This window comes from Rhea americana, unplaced genomic scaffold (genome assembly GCF_003343005.1).
Source record: "Rhea americana isolate MKP2758 unplaced genomic scaffold, rheAme1 scaffold_237, whole genome shotgun sequence".
Lineage (NCBI taxonomy): Eukaryota > Metazoa > Chordata > Aves > Rheiformes > Rheidae > Rhea > Rhea americana.
In genome coordinates this window covers 420,468-444,919 of record NW_028186354.1, presented here as the reverse complement: position 1 = coordinate 444,919, position 24,452 = coordinate 420,468, and the positions used below count along the sequence as shown (strand labels likewise).

At 37.7% G+C, this 24,452-nt stretch overlaps 1 protein-coding gene across 2 annotated transcripts in view; it reads left to right on the top strand.

The window, feature by feature from the left end:
• The window catches only part of PTPN13 (protein tyrosine phosphatase non-receptor type 13), a 111,899-nt gene that overhangs the window by 62,310 nt on the left and 25,137 nt on the right, over positions 1–24,452 (top strand). For both annotated transcript variants that reach the window (XM_085306284.1, XM_085306283.1), the window contains exons 10-24: positions 5,686–5,905; positions 7,358–7,432; positions 7,542–7,716; positions 8,960–9,113; positions 9,249–9,387; positions 9,798–9,950; positions 11,293–11,475; positions 12,785–12,947; positions 16,961–17,384; positions 17,554–17,651; positions 19,526–19,582; positions 21,439–21,531; positions 22,696–22,803; positions 23,388–23,519; positions 23,914–24,380. In XM_085306284.1, the coding sequence (XP_085162410.1) occupies positions 5,686–5,905; positions 7,358–7,432; positions 7,542–7,716; positions 8,960–9,113; positions 9,249–9,387; positions 9,798–9,950; positions 11,293–11,475; positions 12,785–12,947; positions 16,961–17,384; positions 17,554–17,651; positions 19,526–19,582; positions 21,439–21,531; positions 22,696–22,803; positions 23,388–23,519; positions 23,914–24,380 (2,641 nt within the window). The remainder of the gene's footprint in view (positions 1–5,685; positions 5,906–7,357; positions 7,433–7,541; positions 7,717–8,959; positions 9,114–9,248; positions 9,388–9,797; positions 9,951–11,292; positions 11,476–12,784; positions 12,948–16,960; positions 17,385–17,553; positions 17,652–19,525; positions 19,583–21,438; positions 21,532–22,695; positions 22,804–23,387; positions 23,520–23,913; positions 24,381–24,452) is intronic.

The window sequence follows — 24,452 nt, the reverse complement described above, 5'->3', positions numbered from 1 at the left end:
TTTCAGAACTGCATATTACAGTCAGTAGAAATCTCATGATACACTGTGATGTAGAGGTAACTATACCAGATAAAGAGTCCAAATTCAACTCCTGTMTTTAATGGGGAATGGATTGTGCTGCAACTAGTTTATCTGTCAGAAGGTCATGAGTTAGATTCTGCTTAGAAGTACTTCATCATTTTTATTTCAATAGTATTCTTCTAAGGGAATATTTTAGAAAGTGTTGATGTTAGTAAGGATTATTTTGAAACGTATTTGTTTTATAGAGAAATAGTAAACTGGAATTGCTTTGAAATAAGCCAAAAGCCATACATTTGGTTGCTGGTTCTGGCAAATTTTGGGATTTCTGTTGCTCTGCTGCTATGATTTTTTTTCCATGTGAAAGGTCAACACTGGTTAGATATGCCAATTTTAGGACTTATACTTTTTGAAATATATTTTATCATACGATGTATTTGAATATTACATCTAATTTTTTTTCTCTTTTTCATAAAAGCGCTGTGCTGTTTGTCGATATTCCTTTTGAAAATAGGTTCTGCTTTGTGCATAATCTTTTAGCGGCAGCATATGTAGCAGTACCTGCTAGATTTTCTGAGTGATTGCATTCTACGTGTTTGAGGATTTTTATGAAGGTTGACCTTTTAGATGGAAAATTCTTTTACTCTCTGCCAGGTGCTGAATCACCTTGCAATGCTTGACCAAAATGATTCAAATAGCTCTTGCATAATAAAATAGCAGAAAAAAAGCACACGTCTGTTTTCCCCCCTCTCTCTTCACCCCATTGCAACAGCAAAACCTTAGCTTTTCCCTTATTTTGGGGGAGATCAGGGGAAGGATTGTTGCTGCTGTGTTCAATATTTTAGGATGTTTGTATGTTGCAGTATGGGCTGGATGGGAATTCTTCCATTTCAGATACTGTGTCAAGGCTGTCAAATGTGTCCTCCCTGTATATAGGATGGTAGGTGTATATAGGGTGTATGGAAGTGCATATAGGGTGATGGGCAGTGAGTAGAATGTAGAGCCATGCTTTGAATGTTGAGATTAAAATAAATTAGTATAAGAAGCAGATGTTCATTTTGTAGCCTCAGTGCATATGAGTAAGGCAGGGCCTCAGGAAGGACTGTGCCTGAGGAYAGATGAACAAAAGAACAGTAACTCGGGAATTTTACAGCTTTCAGTGATCTGCTGAGCAGCTGCATTGGTTTTCTTACCATTTGCACTTTGCCTGAAACACATAATGTTGTTTTGAAATGTATGTATTGGCATTTATTGTGGGGGAGAAATCCTTAGGCATTGCTTAGCTGGGGGAACACTGCCTTGGTGGTGGGAAAATGGAATCTATTCATATAGCAGCATATGTATTTTACTACAGTGTGCATGTAGTCTTTGTGATCCAGATATAAGGAGATTTTGACTAATAAGTGGGCTTTTAGGGCAAATTTTCTAGGATTCAGGTTAGAGGTTTGTGTTCCATGTAACCCTGCTAAAAAGACCTGTAAATATTTGCTTTGCATGTTATGCTATTTTAGCACCTGAATACTTTCATGCTAAAACAGACTAATAGACTACTGGTTCTGTGACTACAGAGTAAACTTCTAACTTTCTCAACTTCTCTATCCCCCCCTTTTTTTTTTTTAAAAAAAGTTGGTGACCACTATCATGTTACCATTGTTTCTCTAGTGGCTTTCGGTTCRACCCATGAAAGCTGCAAATGCAACACTATAACTATGCTTCAGAGTAAAACAACAGTAACTAGTGGGTGCTGATAAAGAAGTTCTGTTTCTGTTTTCAAGTTGTTTCAAAAATGGAAAGAGGTATGTGGTATGTAAATGAGGCACGTTGTTGTAAATGAATCAGGCCCATTATGCAAGTGAAAATGCCTCAGCAAAACAGTGAGGACATACTTTCTCATCGTTCATCTTTTGTTTTATTTTATTTTATATTGGTCTGTTAAATCTAGTACATTCTAATGGCAGTAATTGGTATATGCATGAAGTCTAGAAGTGCAGCGTAGAATCACCTGTTTTGCTTACCAGTGGAACAACTTTGACTGTATGTTATTGTACAGTCTTACTCCAAAGTTTAATAGTTTTGAATCTGAATTTTTGCTTGATCTTCCTTCTGTGCCTCTGCTGAAAATCAAGTTGTTTGATTTCAGGGTTTGGGGAAGTGCGAGTGACTTAATCCATTGCTTGGATCCTTTCAGCACTTGGGAGCATGTTTTAGTGTTTTTCTCTCTGTTCAGAGATACCATCTTTGCTTAAAAACATATTTAATTTAGTGCTCTTGTGGTATGTCCATAGTGGGAGTCTGCTTAGTTACCTGTAAAGTAATTATTGGTGGAATTCTGTATTTTCAGGAATCAGCAGCCAGTCAAAAAGCCAGAAGAGACTGGTAAGGCTGTTGAGATTTATCAGCCAAAGAGACATGTTCTGTTGAGGTAAACTGGCTTACTGCTAAGCAGAACGTACAGATTTTTTTCAGTAGTTTAGGAGTACGTTCAAACTCTTCTCATATTCTGTGACTGCTATCCTTTAAACTTCTTGGCATGCTTTCCGTCATAGCAATGGATGCTTGTGTCTGTTTTTCCTCTTTGCTTCTTGTAGTTCTTATTTTTTCATCCTATTGATTTTTTTTTTCCTCCTTTACTGCTTCTTCCTTTTTCTCTCTAGGAGCAGCAGCTGACATGGATTTCTTCCTTCTGTTTCCTTTTCCTTCCAATTATCCAATAGATGCCAATTGTGTCTCCCTCTTCCCCTACCAAAATACATCCTTCTTTCTCAGACTCTTCCTGGTCTTTCCACTGCACTATGCATTGGAGAATGCGTACTACTTCCCTTCCTCCAACTTCCTTCTCTGGTCCGATACGTGGTAATTTCCTGGTAAGTACCCTAGGTGAGGAGTTAATTCACTAGCTGCTTTTCTAGGAGTCAGCATTCCAGCTGACTGGTCACCTACCATCTCTAGGTTCATAAGTATCTGTGAGATTATAGTTAGCAATCAAGAATTGATGAAAACACAGAGTAGCAGCTAAATACTTATCAGGTGGGTAACCATAGAAAACACACTTCCGTAATGTTGTATGTTAGGAATGTAACTGGGATTTTTTGCTGCAGTGATAATACTTGGTTATTCTGAGCTTCTCAGAAGAGCTCTTCTCAAGAGTATCTTTTCTTCTATAGAATGAGAGTTGTGTTCCTTGTTTTGGAAGCTGAGTGAATCATGCTGCCAATCTGACCAAGCCAGACTTTGTTTTACTTATCCATGATGCCAAAGCCTGCTATTTCTGTGCGGTGATAGCTTTTATATACTATGTTTAGAAAATGTTYGAAGCATTAGGTTTTCTGGGCTTCCTCTCCCCCTCTGCACTCAAATTCTCAGGAAAAATAACACATATGAACCAAGAACATAAATCAGCATTGTGATAGTATTTTACACAAATAATTTATGATTGCTTCCATTGCACAGATGTATGCTTGTTATTAAAAAAGCAGTATTTTTCATCAGTAGAAGTTTTCAGATTAGCAAGTGTTTTTAGATATGGCTAGTTGTAACATGTCTCATTTTTCATATCGTCTTTGCTAATTCATAGACATATATGTTCAGAAAGTATTTGTTTTTGTTTTGCTTTTTTGTTTCAGAGCCCATCCTTAGACCTTGATCTTAAGAGTGCTCATGGGCATGTTTAACATGGTTCATTGTGAATATTCCCATGTATGTTGATACTTAATGAGCCTCTTCTCCGTGAAAAGCTAAGCATGTGTACAAGTCTTTGCGGGTCTGAAGCCTTTTCTCATTATTTGGTCCTTTCGTGTGCACATCATTAAGAATGTTGGCAAAAGGAAGAGCGGAGGGAGAGAGAGGAGCAATGATATGAAAACCCATCACAGTGGGAAGGATAATGGACTACACAAATGAGTTTACCTGTAACTACTATATATTTCCCTTGAAATTCCATTTGAGGAACCTCAGTATAGTTTTGCTCAGGTCTTGGCTCGTTAATGGCATTTTATTGTTTGGACGCTTTCGCAATGGCATAGCTTTTATTTGGAGACTTTCTTTTGTGTGCTAACTAATGAAAAAACTTCACATACTGGAAACTTTAAGATGATGCAGTGCACTACCCATGCTGTTGGCATTTGTTAGAAACTTTATTGTGAAAAGATGGAAATAAATTAAAAATCATGCTCACAAATTAGCACAGTCTAGACAGGTGCATTTTTTCATAGTTTGTAACTGATTTGTCATTCATTAAAGGTATTTTTTGTTTTTAAAATATAAGTATAGAAATTTTAATGTCCTTAGAAGTCTGTGAATGAGCTTTCAGTATGACTGGCTATGTCAGTGCAGAACTTTCTGTACATCCTAGATGTTTGTGGTACAGTATGCAAGATTTCAGATACTTTTTCTTTTCTCTTTAATGTTTTTCATTATTCTAATGCAGTGTAAAAACTTAACACTTAGAAGCACAAAATATGTTTCTTGATGAATGAAGGTCTTGTTAGTTTCCTCTATCTGTGTAAAAAATTGCTGCTGTATAGTATGTACAGTGGGTATTTTTTTCTTTTTTAGTATTTCCAAAGAAGCTTTGATTAGCTTATATTTTGGTTTTGATTTAGAGGTGATTTTCCTTAAGTACACAGGAGTGAGAGAGAGAAGAGGAAGTGGAAGTACTTTTTCTTTTCTTGATCCTTCCCTTTTTTTTTCATTTCTTAACTTCCCAATTTTCAGGAAAAAGGAATTAATGTCGTTTTTGCTTTTGCTACCCAGAATAGGATATGGACTTCTTTCCCAATGCTTCTATGGGGAATAGAATTGGTAGGACATTTGAGATCCATACCTGCTGAGATAGGAACTGGGGGATAAGTTGCACTGTTCTTCAGAAATATTGCGTTTTTTTTGCTTTCGGATGATTCATTTAGGCTCCTTAACTTTTGTTTTTTTGTGATACCTGCTTATCAACCAACCCTTTCTTAGGAGTTGAAGGGAATTTTTTTTTCAGCAAAATAGGAAACTGAAAAAAATGTATAATACGATATTTAGAATAGTTTAGAGTATAGGATGCTGAAATATATATAAATATAAAATAGAACAAATATTTTAAGTAAAATATAGCAAGTATTTTAAGCTGTGCTACTGTTCAGGAAAATTCAAGGAATAAAATACAATACTGGGCAAGGAGCTAGTGAAGAATTGCTGTAGAAGAAGTAACTGGAGCAATGTGTGCTTATGTGAAGTGGTTTTGATTTCTAAAAAACAGCTTTTCAAGCATGCCTTTCTCACAGTCTCTGCTTGAACAGAGAAACTTCCACATTTTCACAGCACTCATATTTTCTTCCTTCTGTAGATTTGCTAGCTTTGTGTTGATTCASTGGTTTGGTAGTGTCATGAATTTTTTGGACTGCAGTTGAGGGTTTATTTTCATATAAATAGATGACAGACAGCTGTGGAAACTTGGAATGTTCCACTCGTTTTCCGTATTGATATATTGCTGTAGAGTGCTTCAATCCAGGAACGCTCTGTGTTAACCTCTTCAGTTGCTGAATAAATGTGTGGCTAGTTTTTGTTTCTTGAGTTTCAGCTTACATAAGTTCTTAAACTGCTCTTTCAACTATAATATTTAAATGCAGAAGAGTATCTTAGTCATGCCAGTAATATCTTTTATCTTCTCTAACTGTATGATAGGCAGCATGAAACACCATTTGAAGGCAATCTAATAAGTCAAGAAGTGATGCTAAAGCGTCAGGAAGAAGAAATGATGCAACTGCAAGCCAGAATGGCTCTTAGGCAGTCCCGACCTAACCTCTACCCGGGAGATGCAGTTAGGTCCTCAATGCTTGACATCACCAGAGATCCGCTGAGAGAAATAGCCCTGGAAACAGCCATGACGCAAAGAAAACTGAGGGTAATGCTTTGACCTCATGTGAACTCTTATCTTCTTTCACACAGGGCAATGTCTCAACTGAAATTCAAATTTGAGGTATTTTAAAAGTGAGGTCCTCTAGTCAGTAGTCATTAACAAATTGAGTACTAGGTGTTTGGTGTTATCTTGCTAGGAAAGACATACCCTTACAAGGTAATTTCCGGGTTTCGTGGCATGTAGCCTAAAGTAGCATCCAAAGACACTAACTTAGCAAGATTTTACTAAAAGTTTTATCTGTCAGCCACTTAATTGTTAAACTGTATAGCATACTAACTTCATTAGGATGTCTTTTTGTCCTGTATTCTGTATTTTCAACCACTTCCATTTTCAACCACTGCAATTGTTCCTCAGTGATTAGGATGTAGATGTGTTCTGCCAGTATCAAAGGTTATTAAATGACCAAACTGGGAAGGGAAAGAAAGGTAGACAGCATTCGTTTGGCCCTTATGTTCACACTGAATCACCTTCCAAACTCCTCTTTGCTTTCCCAGCTGTCTTAATATGTTGGTAAAGTATAAGGTTACAGAGGAAGATGGAGACAGTGAAGTGGGTAAATGCTGATGTTCTGAAGAAGTGACAGCTTGATGCCCTCTGTTACTTTCTGTGAATTGTGGGGTTTTTTTTGATTTTTTGTTTGTTTGTTTGTTTTGGGGGGGTGGGGTTTTGTTTTGTTTTGTTTTGGGGGGGGGATTGAAACAAGACTTGGGTGGATATCCTATACTAATCCAGGATAATACTCCCTGTATTTCTCTCCAGTCCATAGCACTCCACCCAGATTCTTCACATAGGCCCTAACCAACCARTCTGTTTTTCCAAAGAGGCTGGCATTTATAGTAGTTTTAGTGAGTGCTGTAACAGGTAGGCTGTAACTACTGCAGTTTCTTCCCTTAAAAGGCAAATCGAGTGCCTTTTCATAAAGGCAATATTGAAGTGGGTATCGTGCAGAAAAGTTCTAGCTTTTCTGTCTAACTGTTTAGACAGACGGCTCCATACAATTCACAGTGATGGTGGATCACTAGTATGTTTATTTTACCTACAGACTGAAAGAAATCTCACAGAACTTCTGTTTGAATACAGTAGATGGAATTAGACTAAAACATTTCAGTCTTTAGGTGACAAAATTTGTGTGTCACTGTCAGATTTGTCAAGGCAGAGTTGGCACCAATGCATAACAATGCCAGGCTGTTGATTAGTGAGATAAACCCAAATGATCTCAGTAGCCAACCCGTGTCTTGCATTTTAAAGGAAGATGATACAACAGTGTTTCCTTTTTGCCTGGAAAAGGAAGGAAAATATGTGGTATGTAGTAGTGTGATCAACACTGTAGCCAGCCAGGGTGTCTTCTGTGGCATGCTGGCAAAATCAGGTTCTTTGGAACTGTCCCTCAGTGCGTTCTAACAACACAGTGTTCATTCACACTCTTGTGATTTGCAGAATTTCTTTGGCCCTGAGTTTGTGAAAATGACCATTGAGCCATTCATCTCCTTGGATCTACCAAAGTCTATCTTGGTAAGAAAGGGACTAGTCAGTGAGCAATGGCAGGGGAAATGTGTTAAACCAACAAATGCACCTTTGCTGTGAGCTTGAATGTTGTGATATTTTATTTCACAAAATGCAGACTAAGAAAGGGAAGAATGATGATACCAGGCGAAAAGTAAATGTCATGCTTTTAAGTGGACAGAAGCTGGAACTGACCTGTGATACTAAAACGATATGTAAAGATGTCTTTGATATGGTTGTTGCCCATATTGGCTTGGTAGAGCATCACTTGTTTGGATTGGCTACTTTAAGAGGTAAGAACAATGATTTAATATAGTTGATGAGGTACAGAATAATGAGAATTAGCTATATGGTGTTGAGAGTAGATAAGCAGAGACTGCCTGGCATCTGTGAAACACCTACTGAGTCATACTCTCTTGTATTGAGGCTTAATATCTTCCTCAAGGAAGAGCAAAATAAAACACTGTTTTTTGCCTGAGTGACAGTAGCTCAGCCTGGGCAGCCTGTTCCCTTTGGCTGCTGAGTTTTCTTCCCTGAAGCTTGTTGCCTTTGCAAGGTGTGTTGCTCTGAGGACATGAAAGGTGTTTGGATCACAGATGTCCCCTCTGTTAATACCTACCTCACTGATGATGATGGTGGGAGACCCACAGGGAGACTGGGATGTGTAGGAGCTCCACTCCTGTAGAGCAGATTGCCTTTAGAAAAAAGTTTGCACCTGAGCCATTAATTGGTCACTGTTAGAGCAGTTCAGAAGTTGTTCTCTGGGCTTTTTTGTCCATTAGGGAGAATGTCAGTGGGGCAAAACTAATGCATTCAGACACGAGTTTCTTATCAGCATGTCTAACAGACTATCACACAGCTGTAGCATTCAGAATATTGGTGTGAGATGGAAGCATTTAGGAGCCTAGGAGCTTAGTCCATCCATGGCAGGCTCTGAGTGCTCCAGGCAATTTAGAATACCTTGAAAACATTTTGCAGAAATATAACTAGAACAGAAGTAGTAAGAAAGCGAGGGAAGGACTGAGATTTTTTTATTCCTATGAGATTAAATTTTTTTTTTGAAATGGAGGTTTCTGCTCTAATTTAGTAAACTTAGAGGTTTTGTCAAATTCTAAACATGCTTTGCAATAGCAGTTCTGGATCCTGACAGACTTAGAACTATGAAAAAATGTTTCATGTTTCTCTATATTAAAGTTTGGTGTAGGGGAATATTTGCAGTAAATTAATTTTTCACCTACAATTAATGACCATCATAAATGTTTAAAGACCCTCCAGCTCCTGTTTTTTAGCTATTGGGAGCACATTTTTTTTTTTTTTTATACTAGTATTTCTGAAATTCATGAAAAAATTGTTTCTTCTGCTGTTATTCAGTGTTCCTGTTAGTAGCCATCCTGCTAATAAACCATTGTTAGCCATCAGAAAACCTTGCTGCTCAAAACCAAATCACAGAATTGGAAATCCAGCCTTTGTCTTCTAGCTGGAGGAAATAGGTCTTTTTGTTTTTTATCTGTGTGCTTCTTTTTCACTTCATGGCAGACAATGAATTTTTCTTCGTTGATCCTGACATAAAGCTAAGTAAAGTAGCTCCAGAAGGATGGAAAGAAGAATCAAAGAAAAAGAGCAAGCCCCCTGTCAACTTCATTCTGTTCTTTCGCATAAAGTTTTTTGTGGATGATGTCAGTCTTATACAGTGAGTGTGTGACCATTTTCTTAACCTCTTAAGCCCTAAATTTATGGTCAGAAGTTGGATGTTAATCAAACACTGTAAATTTGCTAAGAGGATGGGTACCAAAAGTGATGGTGTTATTACTGTTTTTTTCCCCAGACATACTCTGACCTGTCACCAGTATTACCTGCAGTTGCGGAAGGACATCCTGGAAGACAGGCTGCACTGTGATGATGAGACAGCCTTATTATTAGCATCTCTAGCCCTCCAAGCTGAGTATGGAGATTACCAGGCAGAGGTACAACACAGATTTCGTCTCTTGGAATCTTTGTCCATGCTCCTCCATTACTGAATGGACTCTGAGCTGGCATGCATGCTTGACATTTCTGCTGTGGTTTGGAAGCTCAGCTGATGTGCTGTTGGCAGTTGTAGTTTTCTTGTAGTCTGACAGAGAATAGAAAAGAACTGTTGCAGAATCTATTTGAAGATCTGGGTATTGAAACTTCTTAATTTAGCAGAAGTAGATAGAGGCTTGAATAGGAGGACATATGTGAAATTCAGCTCTGGTTCAGGGTTGAGATTCTGAACCCCTTCACTTCATCTTGAATGTTGGGATATATAATTTTGTTTAAAATTTATCTTTATTCTTCACTCATGTTCTTATCCAGCTATATGGAGATGCTGCCATAAAAATGTTTCATGTTGTAGGTACATGGCATGTCCTATTTCAGACTAGAACACTATCTACCAGCAAGAGTGATGGAGAAGCTAGATCTGTCCTGCATCAAAGAAGAGTTGCCCAAATTGCATAGCACTTATGTAGGTGCTTCTGAAAAAGAGACAGAGTTAGAATTTTTGAAGGTAAGTGATAGTGGTTCACAGCCTTAGTCTGTCACTGTATGAAATTCCTCATGAGAGTGTGGGTCCTAGAAATACTTGGGCTTAAATTGAAAACAGAGGAAAATAGCTGACATTATGAAAAATAATAGAAAAGAAGAAAGCTGAAAAGATCTTCTCAAAAGATGCATCTTTGAACCTGAAAAGAAATCTTAATAAATGGAAGGCTTTTTTTTTTTTTTTTTTTTTTGCTATGAGTTGTCTTTTTGCTTTAGCTGAAATAAGTTGCAAGCAACCATTGACCTGTGTTTATTCAGTAAACTTTTCATTTTGTAAATTCTTTCTTCTTTCTGTTGGGAATGAAAAATTTAAATAACGGAAGGTTTTGTTGGAGTTAATGCGATTTATGCTGTTTGGGATACTTTCCTTAGCTGGAAATACTACCAGGCAGACTTACTTTTGTAGCTACCTGGTAAGATGATAGGAGAAGCTATAATCATATGCATATTTAGATTACTCTAAAAGGACACACTAAGAAATGTAATTATGAGTTCTACTGCTGTTTCTCATGAGATAATGATGAAGTTCTGCCTTGATGCAATAGCTGAAAATTGGGTGACGGTTTGCCCCTGAGATGCTGGATGACTATTATACTGTAGTGCTCCAGCTGCGTTGAGACTGAAGTGAAAGAGTCAGTCTTTGTTGCCTGTTCCCGTTCCAAGGCTGTTGCTCATGTGGCAGAATTTTTCTTGTAACCATAAAGGAGTCGCACTGAGCAAGTCTAGGAGACTCAAACCTAGTTAAACCTAACCTTGCTGGGGGAAGGGAGGAAGGAGGAGGAGGGAGGGAAGAGCAACTAGATTCCCTCATTTGATTTGTTGCACCAAACCCTAGTGCCAGTACTGATGAGACAGCAAGAACAAATGACTGGGAGTGCAAAGTGGGTGAAACTGCTTCTTTTGGCAGTTGTGATAGCTTAAAGTGATCACAGAATTAAAGTGTTAATGTAATTCTGTGTTTAAGAAATGTGTTAATAACAAATACATTTGATTGGTAACACTTCATTGCTAACACTTGGTTTGTGGAAAATTAATGATTTACTTGTAGGTCTTCATTCTTCATAGTTTGATTTAACAAATGCTTGATTAATTTGCTATAGCGCTGGACAGGTCAAGAGATATTACCAAGACTTACAGCTATCTAGAACATGTCAAGCTGATGTGTCTGTCATGGTGTCTGTAATCTATATAAATGGAACTACTGGGCAAGGGGCAATCTTTTTTCTAAATTCCATATATATTGTTAGGACTTGTAATAACRTTAGCTTCAGACTCTCTTAAACATTTTGTTGCATTGATATGTACAGATGTGTCAGAGGCTCACAGAATATGGAGTTCATCTTCATCATGTGCTGCCTGAGAAGAAATCTCAAACTGGCATCCTCCTGGGAGTGTGTTCCAAAGGAGTTGTTGTTTTTGAAGTTCACAATGGGGTCCGCACACCTGTACTACGCTTCCCTTGGAGGGAGACGAAGAAAATATCTTTTAGTGTAAGTCGGTCTCTCTCTTTCCCTCTCTCTGTGTGTATGAGCCTATATCTATGTCCAGAGAGTTTCTTTGTGTTCATTATTTCTGCAATTTAAGACGGCATTTTCCAGCATAATCTGTGACTGTGTCTTGTGCAGCTGAGTTGTACTGTGTTATGGGAGCACACTGAAAATTTTGGTATTTTTGAGACTTTTTTGTTAACATAGACTCTATGCTGCTGAGTTTTCAGGCTCAGAAAGGATTTTAGCACCTGCATATTGAAATGCAGTTTTTGACAAATCCGTCATGCTGTGAATCTGGCTTCCCTGACCCCTAAGGAAGGAGCTTCTACAAAGATAGGTCAGAGTCTACTCTGAGCATGAGGAGAAGTTCTGTCAATTTTCTGCGTTTCAGGGCACTATACCCCACAGCGCATATGGGATGTGGATAGTGATGGAGAGGCAGAGGGAGTCCTGGCGTGTAGAGTCCTCTGGCAGATGCCAGTACTCTGTGTAACTAGGAGATGCACCTATGTTGCTTTTAACTTGTGATGCTTTCAAGAGTGGTTAAGCTAAATGATGTTGGATGACAGGGGCTGATTTGATCTGGATAATGCCAGCCAACTTAATGGGTACACCTAAAGCTGGTGGTCATGTGTCAGTATTTAACCAAAAATTCAAATGCTTGCCTTCATACAGGTATTGAAAATGATACTTTTCAGTCTGATAACTCACTAGAAAGCTAGAGCCTGCTTCATTTTTGCTTGGATTTTAGGAACTGTAATCATGGAATTATAGAATCAGTAAGGCTGGAAGGGACCTCTGGAGATCATCAAGTCCATACCCCCTGCTCAAGTAGGGTCACCTACAGCATGTTAGACAGAGTTGCATCCAGGCAGGCCTTGAAGATCTCCAGAGAAGGAGACTCCACAACCTCTCTGGGCAACCTGTGTCAGTGCTCTGTCACTCTCACAGGGAAGAAATTCTCCCTCACTTTCAGGCAGAATTTCCTGGGAAGCTTTAGAAATCTCCATCCTCCAAAATGCAGTAGGACTAGCTGTTGTTATTCAGCAGTATCTGTAACAGAGACTGTTTAAACGATAATAATTAAATAGTACCATCTCAGCTAGCCCAGAAGTACTTTTAAAGTGGTACTTTATAAATCTCAAATTACTCTGAGCTGATATATTAAATAGAAATCCCTCTTGTTCATGCATTTTGGTTCAGGAAATTATGACTGCTGCAATCATAGTGCACAAGAAAATGCAAAATTCTTTGTAGGCTAAAAGAAATCATTGTCTTTTTTTTTTTTTTTTTTTTTAATATCATGTAGAAGAAGAAAATTACTTTGCAGAACACGTCAGATGGTATCAAACATGCATTTCAGACTGACACTAGTAAGACTTGTCAATATCTTCTGCACCTCTGCTCTTCCCAGCATAAGTTCCAACTACAAATGAGAACCAGGCAGAGCAATCAAGACACTCAGGACATTGGTAAGAACTGTTATGCTTGGTTTTCAGTAGCAATCAGTATGTATTTTTATAAGGAGAAAAGTTGCACTGGAGCTTCAGGAATTTTTGTTTCTTTTTAAGAGTTCATTGATTATGTAGAGCTGGCACACAGAAGCTCTTTTTTTTAAAAAAAAAAAAAGCTAAAAACAAGTCATTGATATTACTTTCTTCATTTGATTATTTGTTTTTGTTTTTTTTTTTCAGAAGAATCCTTGAAGATAATTCCCTAATTAGATTTTACTCATTTGATTAATGTGGAATGAATTAATTTGATAATTTGGAGTTACAGATAAAATGGTGCAATCAGGCTAGGGCAAATAGGCTGCATATCTAAGCTGTGGGTGTAACTACCTTTATTCTATCTAAAATGTTTGATGGACCATGCTAACATAAACAGCGTTGATGCGGGGCATTTTCCGTTGGATAGGAATTGCCGACTAATTTGTGTGTACAATGTAAAATATAATGGAGTTCTTTTAGATAGATAATACCTGAAGAGTGCAGTGATTGAAAAAAGCCTCTGCTGATTTCTTTCCCACTTGCCTGGCTGACCTTCAGTGCAGATCTGAAAGTGCTATTTTGGTCGGCCTGCTTGCTCATTCTTTCTTTGTTCCATATTTTTGTCTGCCTGCATTCCAGTTGCTGTTAATCCAAATTTCCACTAGTGCAGCTGGGATTAGAGTCTCACCCCATCACTGTGGAGCTTGTGATCTCTAATTTTATATTGAAAGAGAGAGAGGGAGAGGGAGCAGCAGCCTGTGACAACTATGCAGCCTTTCTATTCCGTCAGGCCCACCAAACTTAGCACGGAGGAATAGGACCAAGTAACTCAGTGTTCGTACTGTATTCTAACATAGTGTCAGCTTGTCATGAAAAGCAAAGGAAAGCAGTGCACCTTTGCACCTTCTATGCTTTCTTGTTCAGGCAAATTTGGTTGCTGTTACATGTGAAGTATGTGTTGTGTTGTGGAACTCTGGAAAGTAAGAGTTTGCTTCTGTACACTGCAATTTTCTTTGGATTCAGAGATCTCAGAGTTCAGCAGTAATTTGAAAGTGGAAGTAAATAAAGTTATAGTTTGGGTAATTCTGTTATGTCTGATCACGAAAAGTAAAAACAATGCAAAGGAAAAGGTTGTTTTTGTCATAATTTTATAAATTCAAATTGATGAGCCATACTTCTTTCTTGTGTGTAGGTAGTAATAGAGTCATATCTTAAAACATTGAAATTATGCAACACAGATGGGACAAACAAATGATGAGGCAGATAATCAAAATAGTATGTTAATTACAATTACTGTTTTCTTTCTGTTACAGGAGTAAAATGCCAGGTAGTATTTGGGGAATGTTATTTTCAGCTTGTAGAAGCATTCAAATTTTATTTTTGTTGCAAAGCTCTTAAAATGTCAGTAGAAACTTGTGTTTGGGAGAACTCAACAAAACAGTAAAGAAGAAAGGGTCAGATAATATCATTAACTCGAGGCTAACTACTGACCACCACAGGAAGTGAACTTTTTGAAGGCTAATATAAGGATTGGGAATAGGGTTTGTTTGTTTATGTATTTATTGTAAGAGCATGGTGAATACAAGAGTGTGTATATAATGCATTCAGTGTCCGGAGTGGGGGAGATTAGCAGATCTTGGAAGATTCAAATGCCTATTTTTTAAAAAATATGGTACTTCAGGGTCTAACACGCTTGCTTTCATTTCAAGCAATGACTGGTTAAAGCACTTTGAGAAAAGGGAGAAAGCATGGCGTGCATAACTACAGTGAATGAATATTTTTGTTTGTTAGGCTGAAACAAAAACAGAAGATGGTTACTTAAAGGAAAATACTTTTTAGGCCATGTGATGTGTTGTGGCATGTTTTTGACTTGCTGCAGTTTGATTCCAGTCACCTGAGGAAAGCCATTTTAGCATATGTACAATCTAATAGAAAGCATTAGATTTGGAAAAATAAAAGGAAAATGCCTTTTAAATAACTTCTTTTTGCATGAATAGGAGATGAGACACCAAGAGAAAGCATTCAGAGGAAAAAAGAGAAAAAGATATTAACAAAATTTTATGGTACCTAAAGCAGATAAGCTATAACTTGAGAGATAATTATTTCTTTTATCAACTTCTATAGCAATATACTGAACAAAAATGACCATGAGTTTTAAGGTGAATGTTTGTATCCTTAAAAGGGCATATAGGAAAGTACAAAGATGAACTGAGAGTTAAATCAGTCTTAAGAGGGAAGACCTCCGAGCACATTAGAATTTTTAGTTAAGGAGTTGGACAAACATGAAGAAGACGTTGATGTGTCTTGTTTGTAGGGATGGGAAAGTATTCACCTGAAATCCATAGGAAAATCCTGTCTTGTGTTGACAGAGGGTATGTAAGACATCAAGTGCGGAGTTCTTAAGATGTTTTAGCAAGGTACTCTTCGCTAAGATGGGAACACGACAAGAGCAAGCATCACTGTTAGCTTCAGCCAGAGTTGGTAAATTGAGTGTTGTGGATCTATGGTCCTATCTGGCATTACTATTCTTATGCAGTTTATCTAGTCTGTCCGGTGGCTGCAGCAGATACTTTTTGGTATGTACAAGAAAATAGTTGTATACTAATTCATCTTAAAAAATAYCAAAAATACCTTCCAAAACTGAGTCTTCTCTGTCTATAAGCTTAGCACAGAAGAAGAGTGAGTTAATACCTCCAAGATAGTGGAGGAAGCAGTGGCTTTTCAAATGACAGTGCCATAATTGCAGCTGCCAAACAGTTTTTAATGGTGCATATTAATGTGTTTAGTAATGCTGAAGGAAAATGTTACTTTTCATTAGGCTTTATCCCTTTGAGTTGTAGGCATGCTTTCCTAAAACAGCTTATTTGTCATCTATATGTAGAATGTAAAACACCACCAGTAAACCTTCAGTCAGAAATATATAGAAGGTTAAGGATTGCTTTTCCTCAGTCTTCCTTGTGAACTGACACCAAAACTTCAAAGTTTATGAAAGGTTTGGAAAGTCTGATTTCCTTTAAAGGCTCTAACCAGCAAACAAGTTGCCACAGCTTATCAAGTTTCTGTGTGAGAGCCAAGCCACAGGAACTTAACTGTTAGCCTTAGGAGACAGTTAGGCTAGTAGAAATGAGCACAGCTCAAATTGCTCTCAATAACAAGGGATTGGGCTAAGTTTTATTATCTTGCATTTGCTTTCAGCTAAGAATATTCACCCAAACAGTTCCCACAACTCAGCTGACAGAGTAATTTAATTACAGTCCAAAACCTGTTTTTCTCTGGTACTTAAGTGTTGCTAGTTAGGGAGTCAAAAAGCCTGGCAGAACAGAGTCAGCACTTCCTGTTCAATTTGGTGCTAAAACGTTTGGTTGTTTCTGGCAGAGGAAGTCCCCAAGTCCAACAAACCTGAGTGTACAGATGCTCTTTTACCAGGTAGAGGTGCTGCTCAGCCCACAGGACTTTGCAGCTGCATTGTAAGTGTCAGAGTCTCATGGAGAGAAAGCTAAGAAATGGTTGGATGGAAGTTTGGTAGGATCTGATAATGTAGAAGTGTGGGAGCCCTATTCATTCAAGAAATTCTGGAGAACTGTAAGAGTAAGGAAGAACAGTCTTCCAGGTCTCTTCAGTTTGAGTGGAAACAGGGGTATGATTTGCTTTGCATATAAAGGTGATGTGTCTGTCTATAAAGCGTAGCAGTTTAACCAGGAGTAGGAATCTTTATACTCAGAATGGGATAAATGTTTTGCTGTTCTGCATTTATGCACTTAGGTATAGCATATTGTTTGGTTAGTGTACTGTCTTTAAACCTAGACTTTGCTGCACGACTGTATTGCTGCAAACTGTATTCTGATGATGGTACATACTGTTGACTTTTATGACTAAGGTAAAATATGCATTATGTGAGCTGGTTATTTAAAGTGCATGCTTTATATAAGGTTGTCACATTAACACTGCTGTATAACTTAAATCTGTTTGTTTTTTGTTTAAAAAAATTTCCGCAGAAAGAGCTTCATTTAGGAGTTTAAACCTTCATGCTGAGTCTGTCAAAGGTTTTAACATGGGACGAGCAATCAGCACAGGTAGCCTGGCCAGCAGTACTCTGAACCGACTTGCTGTCCGACCTCTGTCAGTCCAAGCAGAGATCCTGAAGAGGCTGTCCTGCTCTGAGCTTTCGCTCTTCCAACCGCTTCCTGGCTCTTCAAAGGAAAAGAAAGAAAAGAGCTCTTGGGAGGAAAGACCCAGGGTCATGAGCAAGTCATTTCATGACCTGAGTCAGAGCCACATCTCAGTTTACCCTCCAAGGAAAAACATTATCGCTGCTTTGGACTCCTCGTCCCCCAAAATAGAGAACATAATGGGAAGGGTCTTTCAGCAAATGCCAAAATTTGACAGTGGATCAGCAGCAGGAGCATTAAAACTGAACGAGTAAGAGTCTCTCTGACCACTCTGAAGTATCTTTGTGTACAGTTGATGTACATTTTGTATCAGTTTTTATTTGTAATTCATACCATTATTTTATTACATTGATCCTTCCATTCCCTCTCCCATTTTTTTCCCTCTGTCTGGCTTCCCTTCTGTCCTTCTCCCCTTTAAGTTCAAAATTTCATGCAGGTTTAAGTAGAAGCCCCGAAGGAAGGAAAAATGAATCAGACTCATCATCTCTTGAAGACACCGGTCAAGCCTATGTTGTAGGTCAGCATGCAAAAAATACTGTGTTTACTAACTAACCTGAGAAACTGCTTCTGATAAAATGCTTTGATACAGTACCTAACTGATGGTAATATTTTGACTTAACAAAGCAAACAAAGTATCACATGTTAAAGTAATCCAAGCAAATAGTTATAGTCACTGAAAAATTATTTCAATTAGTCAAAGAATCCTCCCCTACAGCAACAAAGCACAGATACCCAAAGTATCAGTACTTTACACAGTAAAAGCTACTCCAGAAAAATCTTCCATTTTGTCAGATAGAGGTGCCATTTTATTGTAAGAATTTTTTAATCATTTGCCTATCTTCATGTTCTATTTGACATGAACTTGTTAATGTTCTTGTGGAGGGTGTGGGGAGGGGGGGAGTTGATTTTTGGAAGTGGACTCAGTTTGGCACAAACTAGCTATTATCTGTTTCCTCTGAGCATGACTGGCACAATTCTCTTTGGTTTGCTCTTACCTGGATGTAATAAATTATGTATGAGTTTTGCAGTGCTTTAGGTCTTTCACAAGAACACTTCTATAATACACTGAAACAGATCATACTTAGTTATCTCAGATAGCATGCAGATAGTCTTATTAGGCAGTAAGAATATAGTATTCCCCCCCCACACACACACCCTCATGTTGTACAACACTAAATACACTTAACTAAATACACTTAAATACACTTAAACTAACATGTTGCATTATTGTACATTAATGTTTGTATGCCTTCATTCTCTGGTTATATAGCAGATTCCTTGTTCTAGTAATAGAAATTTTAGATGACTGAAATATTTGGAACCTTTGTTTTGTGGATGTTTAAAATCATAATATTGGAATAATTATGGAACATCAGAAAAATTAAGTGCAAGAAGTTGGTTTAAAGGAGTCGCTACAAACAGTGACATACAAACACCTGCTGCAACTTCCCCCAGCCCCACAACGTGTGAATCTGGGGCTGACTTGAGGCCCTGATTTTTCAGGAACAAGACCGTAAGCCGCTGAAGAGTCAGATGAGGAATGCCTTTTCTGTAACGGCTGGTTGTAGCCATTTATCTTATGCTTTAAGGTTCACAGTTAGTGGTCTTACATGCTTACCCATAATCTCCTAGGCAGCAATTCTGATAAGAACTTTAACTATATGTTGGTCAGTCCTGCTGAATGTCATTGACTGCACTGGAGTATACACATTTCTTACCTGTTGAACCTTATCCRCTGAAGCTGTAGGGTTTATAGATATACATCAAGATTTGAGAATTCTGTTACTGCTTTGCCAAGAATCCTGAAGTAATTTACCATTTATTTCCATAATTTATTACATTAATTATTTTATCTTCTTTAAAGTGCAGCCATAATTTCTTGGGATTGATCATTCTGAAGAAAATATGGTCCTTTATGCAAACCAGTTTGAATAGAGATACTTAATGCAAGTTTCTTGTTACTGTACAAACTTGCTTATCACTATGCAAAGTCTTACAATGGTTCCTCTCTGTTGTCTTATTAAGTCAGACATATTCATCAAATTGTGTTAGTCCTCAATTTATGTGGTTTCTTAAAACTCCCTTAATTTTATCTGCAGTTAAGAGTGGTCATAAAAGCCAAACCTTTGCCCTTTCTTTAAATCTTTGCCTTTTACATGAGCTAGCATCCATCTAAACTTGGAACTCTGACCAAAGTCCATGAATAATTAGGATTTGCTAAAGCAAACTTACTTTGATATTTACTTATTTTTAAATAAATAACGTAGTGTTAAGAATTAGCTAATGCATACTCTGTGTAAAGCCTGAAATACTTCTTGATACCTTTCAATTTGAATAGAAGCAAATTAGAAATATTGCTAACAATATCTAATATTTGCATTCACATTCCAGGCGTTAGCATGAATAGTTCTGGAAATACTCCGTCATCAACACCATTGAAAGACAGTGGTAAGTTGATAAATAACCTAGGTAATTCAGTCAGTTACTTTTAATTTTTACTTAAAACAGTGCTTTTGGGGGGAGATTTTTACATCTGTGTGTAACCATTTTTGACTATGAGAACAATCTATTTACTTTGACCCCTCAAAGATGCTGTCATCTAAAATTCTGCACTCTTCAAAGTTCTTTTCCCTTACTTGTGTGACTAAGGATTCTGTAGAGCCCCAGATAATCACTTTTTTAAATGAGTTCTGTTACTCTTTAGCTTTTTGTTGTTGTTGTTGTTGTTTTGAGAATAAAAATCTCTTTTCCAGRTGAGGCAGTCTATGGTCATATTTTCTTGCCCCAGTATTATCTGCTTGTGCAAGTGTGGAAAGCTCAATAGGTTTCTGCTGTTCTGGAAGTGGAGGTGCCTGTTGCACTTAAGACAAATGTCTGTTCCTGCATTCCAGAGTTGGCAAATGGCGCTGCTGCCAGTGGTTTGTCTCTGGCTCCCCAGCCACGTGGTTGGGAACGTTGCTGAGCGCTCATACAGTCAACTCAGTGCACAGATCTGAAGGAAAGCCATCCTCTAAGAAGGATACTCAGACAACCAGACAGTAATCTGTGAGCGATAAAGCTCCTGAGCACAGCAGTTACTATATTAAAAGTACAGCTGGAATAGGAGGTGTGTTTGCAGCTCCAGCCTCTTGCAATACAATAGATAGCAGTTAAGCATGTTAATCGTATGAATGAAGTTGGCTTTTTTTTAAATCTCTGTCCGTGGTCTCTGGCTGAGTAAGCAAGTGATACCTCTGCTAGGTAATGAATTCATGAGTTCAGATTTGGAAAGAATTTGGGGATTTTTTGAAGCGCTGGGGATGGGGGATTTTTTTTCTGAATTGGTCTACATCTGTCTCTAAAGTACCTGGGTGTACTTCAGCCTGTTGGGAACTTAGTTCTATTTGGAGGATACTCACATTTTGGAAGGAGCAGAAACAGGAGCTTTCAGAGTGGCAGATGAGGAAATAAATTAAAGCAAGATACATTTTCACAGATGTTTCTAAAATTGGTTATCCTTTAAAGGAAGGATCATCAAGAGAATTCATTGAGTAACCTTTCAGTAACTTCATATAATCTTTTCTATTGTCAGTTTAAAAATATATCTGTATCTAGCAACCACTGTGTTGGAAATGCATGGTTTTGTGATGCATGCTTTTGCACTCAAAAGCTGGCACCGCAGAGCCCCTTGTTTGTGGCCAATGCTACTAGTAGTAGATCGCGTTCAAGCCTGGTGTATTCTATGCAGTGTCACTGATGCAACTGTTAATATATTTGCCAAGCAGAGAATTGTTTGTGTAAGCATTCTTGGTTGCTTAGATAAGGCCTTTGGTGTTCTTTAACAATGCGTTACTAGTGCATGTTTTGGAACAAACTGGCATGGCTTATGAGTGCAGAAAATGACTGTGTGGAGTGGGCGGAACTGATTGATCTTAGTAGCTCTGATCTGGGAGAGCTCTGTAAGCCTCAGTATCCCTTTTAATAATGTGCTTAAGTCCTTCCTCCCTGAGCAAAGCACATTAGCATAGGTCTAAATACTTGCCTGAAGAGATCCCATTAACATGGAAAACTGTAGGGCTTACTCTTGTATAGACTCCAAGAGACCATGCTCAGTAAGATCTTTTCTTGGGAGGAATACAAGATTTTAATTGCTGAGAATGGAGTGAGTTACAAGGATTTTAAAATTTGGATATGACTCAGGAAGATTAAACTTAGACCCAATTCTCAGAGGAGTAGTCTTATTTATGGCATAGAACTTAAGGGCAAACCTAGAATGCCATGACTGCATTTGGTTAATGTCTGATCATGAAATGTTGACTTTTCAGCTGGTACTCTACAAACTGTGCAGAGCAGAGTTTCCTCACCAGAAAGAGAGGTCACTTTGGTGAATCTGAAAAAGGATGAAAAATTGGGTTTAGGTAAGTTGCCTTATAATTATTATTATTATATCTTGTTTGTTCATAGAAACCAAAAGTAAAATGTCCTGTTATTTTAAGTATTTATTAGAGAACTGAAGAAAGCAGTACAGATAGCAGCTGGATTTCTGAGATGTTGATTTAGGGTGTTGAAGCCCAGGTTTTATTGCTAGCATCTGCTGCTGACTTGCTGAGGGATGTTAAACCAGACTGTCTCTTAGTTCTTCCATATATAAATTAAAGAATAATATTTACAGTGTGAAATGATTATCCTAAAGTTGGGTCCTTTAAAATTTTTCTCTGTGTTCGGATACAAGGTTTATATCTGTGCACACTCTACATAGGTGCAACTGCTTTGAGGTTTAAAGACAAAAAAAACATTCTGAAGCCAATATGCACTTAAGCACATTTTTKTTCTTATTCTCAAAATACTACTGTGTGGACCATTAATCTGAGGTTAAAAAGAACCTGGAAGGCAAGATATTTGGATTCTATTCCTTTTTTTCTACCACTAACTTTTTTTCATAAACCCACACAATTTTTCCCTGTATGAGTAATGAATAATTTGATCTCAGTCCCAATGTAGGGAGGTTCTTTGAAATCTCTTTTAGAAAATTGTTSTGTCACTCAAAGTAGGACTATTGTGTAAATTTAAATAGGGGGAAAAGCCTACAAGATCAAAATATTTGTCATTGACTCTGCACAGTATCTTAGATTTAACCAAAGATTGAAGAAATTCGTACGCACCCTTTCTTTCTTCAAAACACAATCTGTGTTACTTTGCTGCTTCAACTTAAGTAGAGAAGTACTGACTTGTTCAATTATTATTATTATTATTATTTTTAATCATGATCAGCTTTCCCAGGGTTACTTGGTAGAATTTGCAGAAATTGGAAGTCTCTGATGCAAAGACAAGTGTTTTACATTTTTAATGAAGAAAATACAATAAAGCTTTATCAAAATAAACCCTTCAAATCACTTCTATGTCTTAATTCTTTGTTTACCATTTACTTTCAGGTGTATTTCTTTAAGATGTTTAGTTTTCTTTCACTTCACATTTATTAAACCAACTAAATTTTTTGTCTGATTTGAAATACAGTCTTGTACTGAATTAAGTTAAAGACKGATAACTGACATATTCACATGCTTTGGTTCTCTTTTTAACAGGCTTTCAAATAATAGGTGGAGAGAAGACAGGGAAACTTGATCTGGGAATTTTTATTCATTCAGTTATTCCTGGAGGGCCAGCTGATTTGGAAGGATCTCTAAAACCAGGTGAATGGTGTAAATAAGAGGTGTACATGTGAAAGGAAAGAATGAACATTTTCATAGTGCTATTTTCCTCTGTGGCTGTGGTGTCACTTACAAAGTACACTTACAAATAACAACATTTAGTTACCTGCTTGATAACTTTTGAAAACCAGAGATACTTCTTTGTTAAACCCTATGAAAATAAAAGTTTTTGTTGAATTAAWGTAAAATATCCCAAAGTTTGAAGGAAGAGAAGATTAAAATTACCTATAAAGAAAAGGTATTATTTGYTATTATCTCTTGATAGATGCTTTGAAATTTCAATTTTTAAACCTCTGTACCTGTACTTTGTTTTTTTTTAAAAAAAGTGAACCTAGGCACAGGTAATGCCTAAGATTGTTATAACAAAGAAAGGATTTTCATTTGGTTTAGTATGTGTGTTTGTTTTAGTCTATGCCTTAGACTGAACTTCATTTCAATTCTTGATTTTTTTTTCCTTTTGGATTTCTTTTTCATAACTCAGAAGAGAAGGTAGAAATGGGTGACAAAATCAGGAAAAATTTGTATATGTAATAATTGTTGGTTTCTGAACAAACGTTTTTGTGCAGGACACCGACTGATATCTGTGAATAGCATGAGTTTAGAGGGCGTCAGCCACCATGCAGCATTAGAAATTATAGAGAATGCACCTGAAGATGTGACACTTGTTATCTCTCAGCCCAAGGACAGGCTATCCAAAGGTATGGAGAGAAATATTCCCTACATTACCATTAAAGATTTGTTCTTTGAATTTGAGTGCTCTACCTTTTCTAACGCCTTTTGTAAAGCACTTTCTTTGTTTCCTGTGAAGCATTTATATAGGCAACTGGGTTAAGCTTAAAACATCACACTTAACACTAGTCATTTCAGTAAGCAATCCCAGCTAATATCTGCTTGAAACTGTGTTCTGAGAATGAACTAAGTGTGTTACAGTAAACTTTAGTAAGGACGTTCTGGTTGCACCTTATCTGAAAAGTGTTCTGCATGATACGAACTGATAATCCTTATGTGGTTGTTTAAAGAGCTGAGGAATTTGTCCTACAGCAGATAAGATGTTAGCATTTACTGTTGACTGTCTTGTCTCCTTGTTTTCAGCATCATCCAACCCTGCGCACCTCGCTAATGGAACAAGAGGTTATTTAAGGAGGCCATCATCAGTGCAGGACAATGAGGCAGAGTCTTCTTCAGAAGAGCACAACCAGTCGCGAGGTCACCAGAGGCCCATCTCAGGGAGTTTGTGTGGCTTGTCGGGAAGCAAGCGAGACGGAAGCATGAGCTCCCAGGACTCCAGGACTGAGAGTGCCAGCTTGTCTCAGAGCCAGACAGCTGGCTTCTTTGGCAAACACACAAGTGGTAGAGCCCAGCAGGATCCTCAGCATTATAGTGATTCCCTGTCTGGGCTTTCTAAAGCCAATGAGAAGAGAAGATMCTCGTCTGACAGTACCCGAACAAAAACTAAAAGGCCTGGGGCAATGGAGTCTGTGGAATATTCTGACCGAGGGGATTCTGACATGGATGAAGCAACATATTCCAGCAGTCAGGAGCAACAGGCAGCTAAAAAGGCATAGTGTATTTCATACGAACATTTCCCATCGGTATTATAGAGATAGTAAAATAGCTGGCTGTTGGTGTGA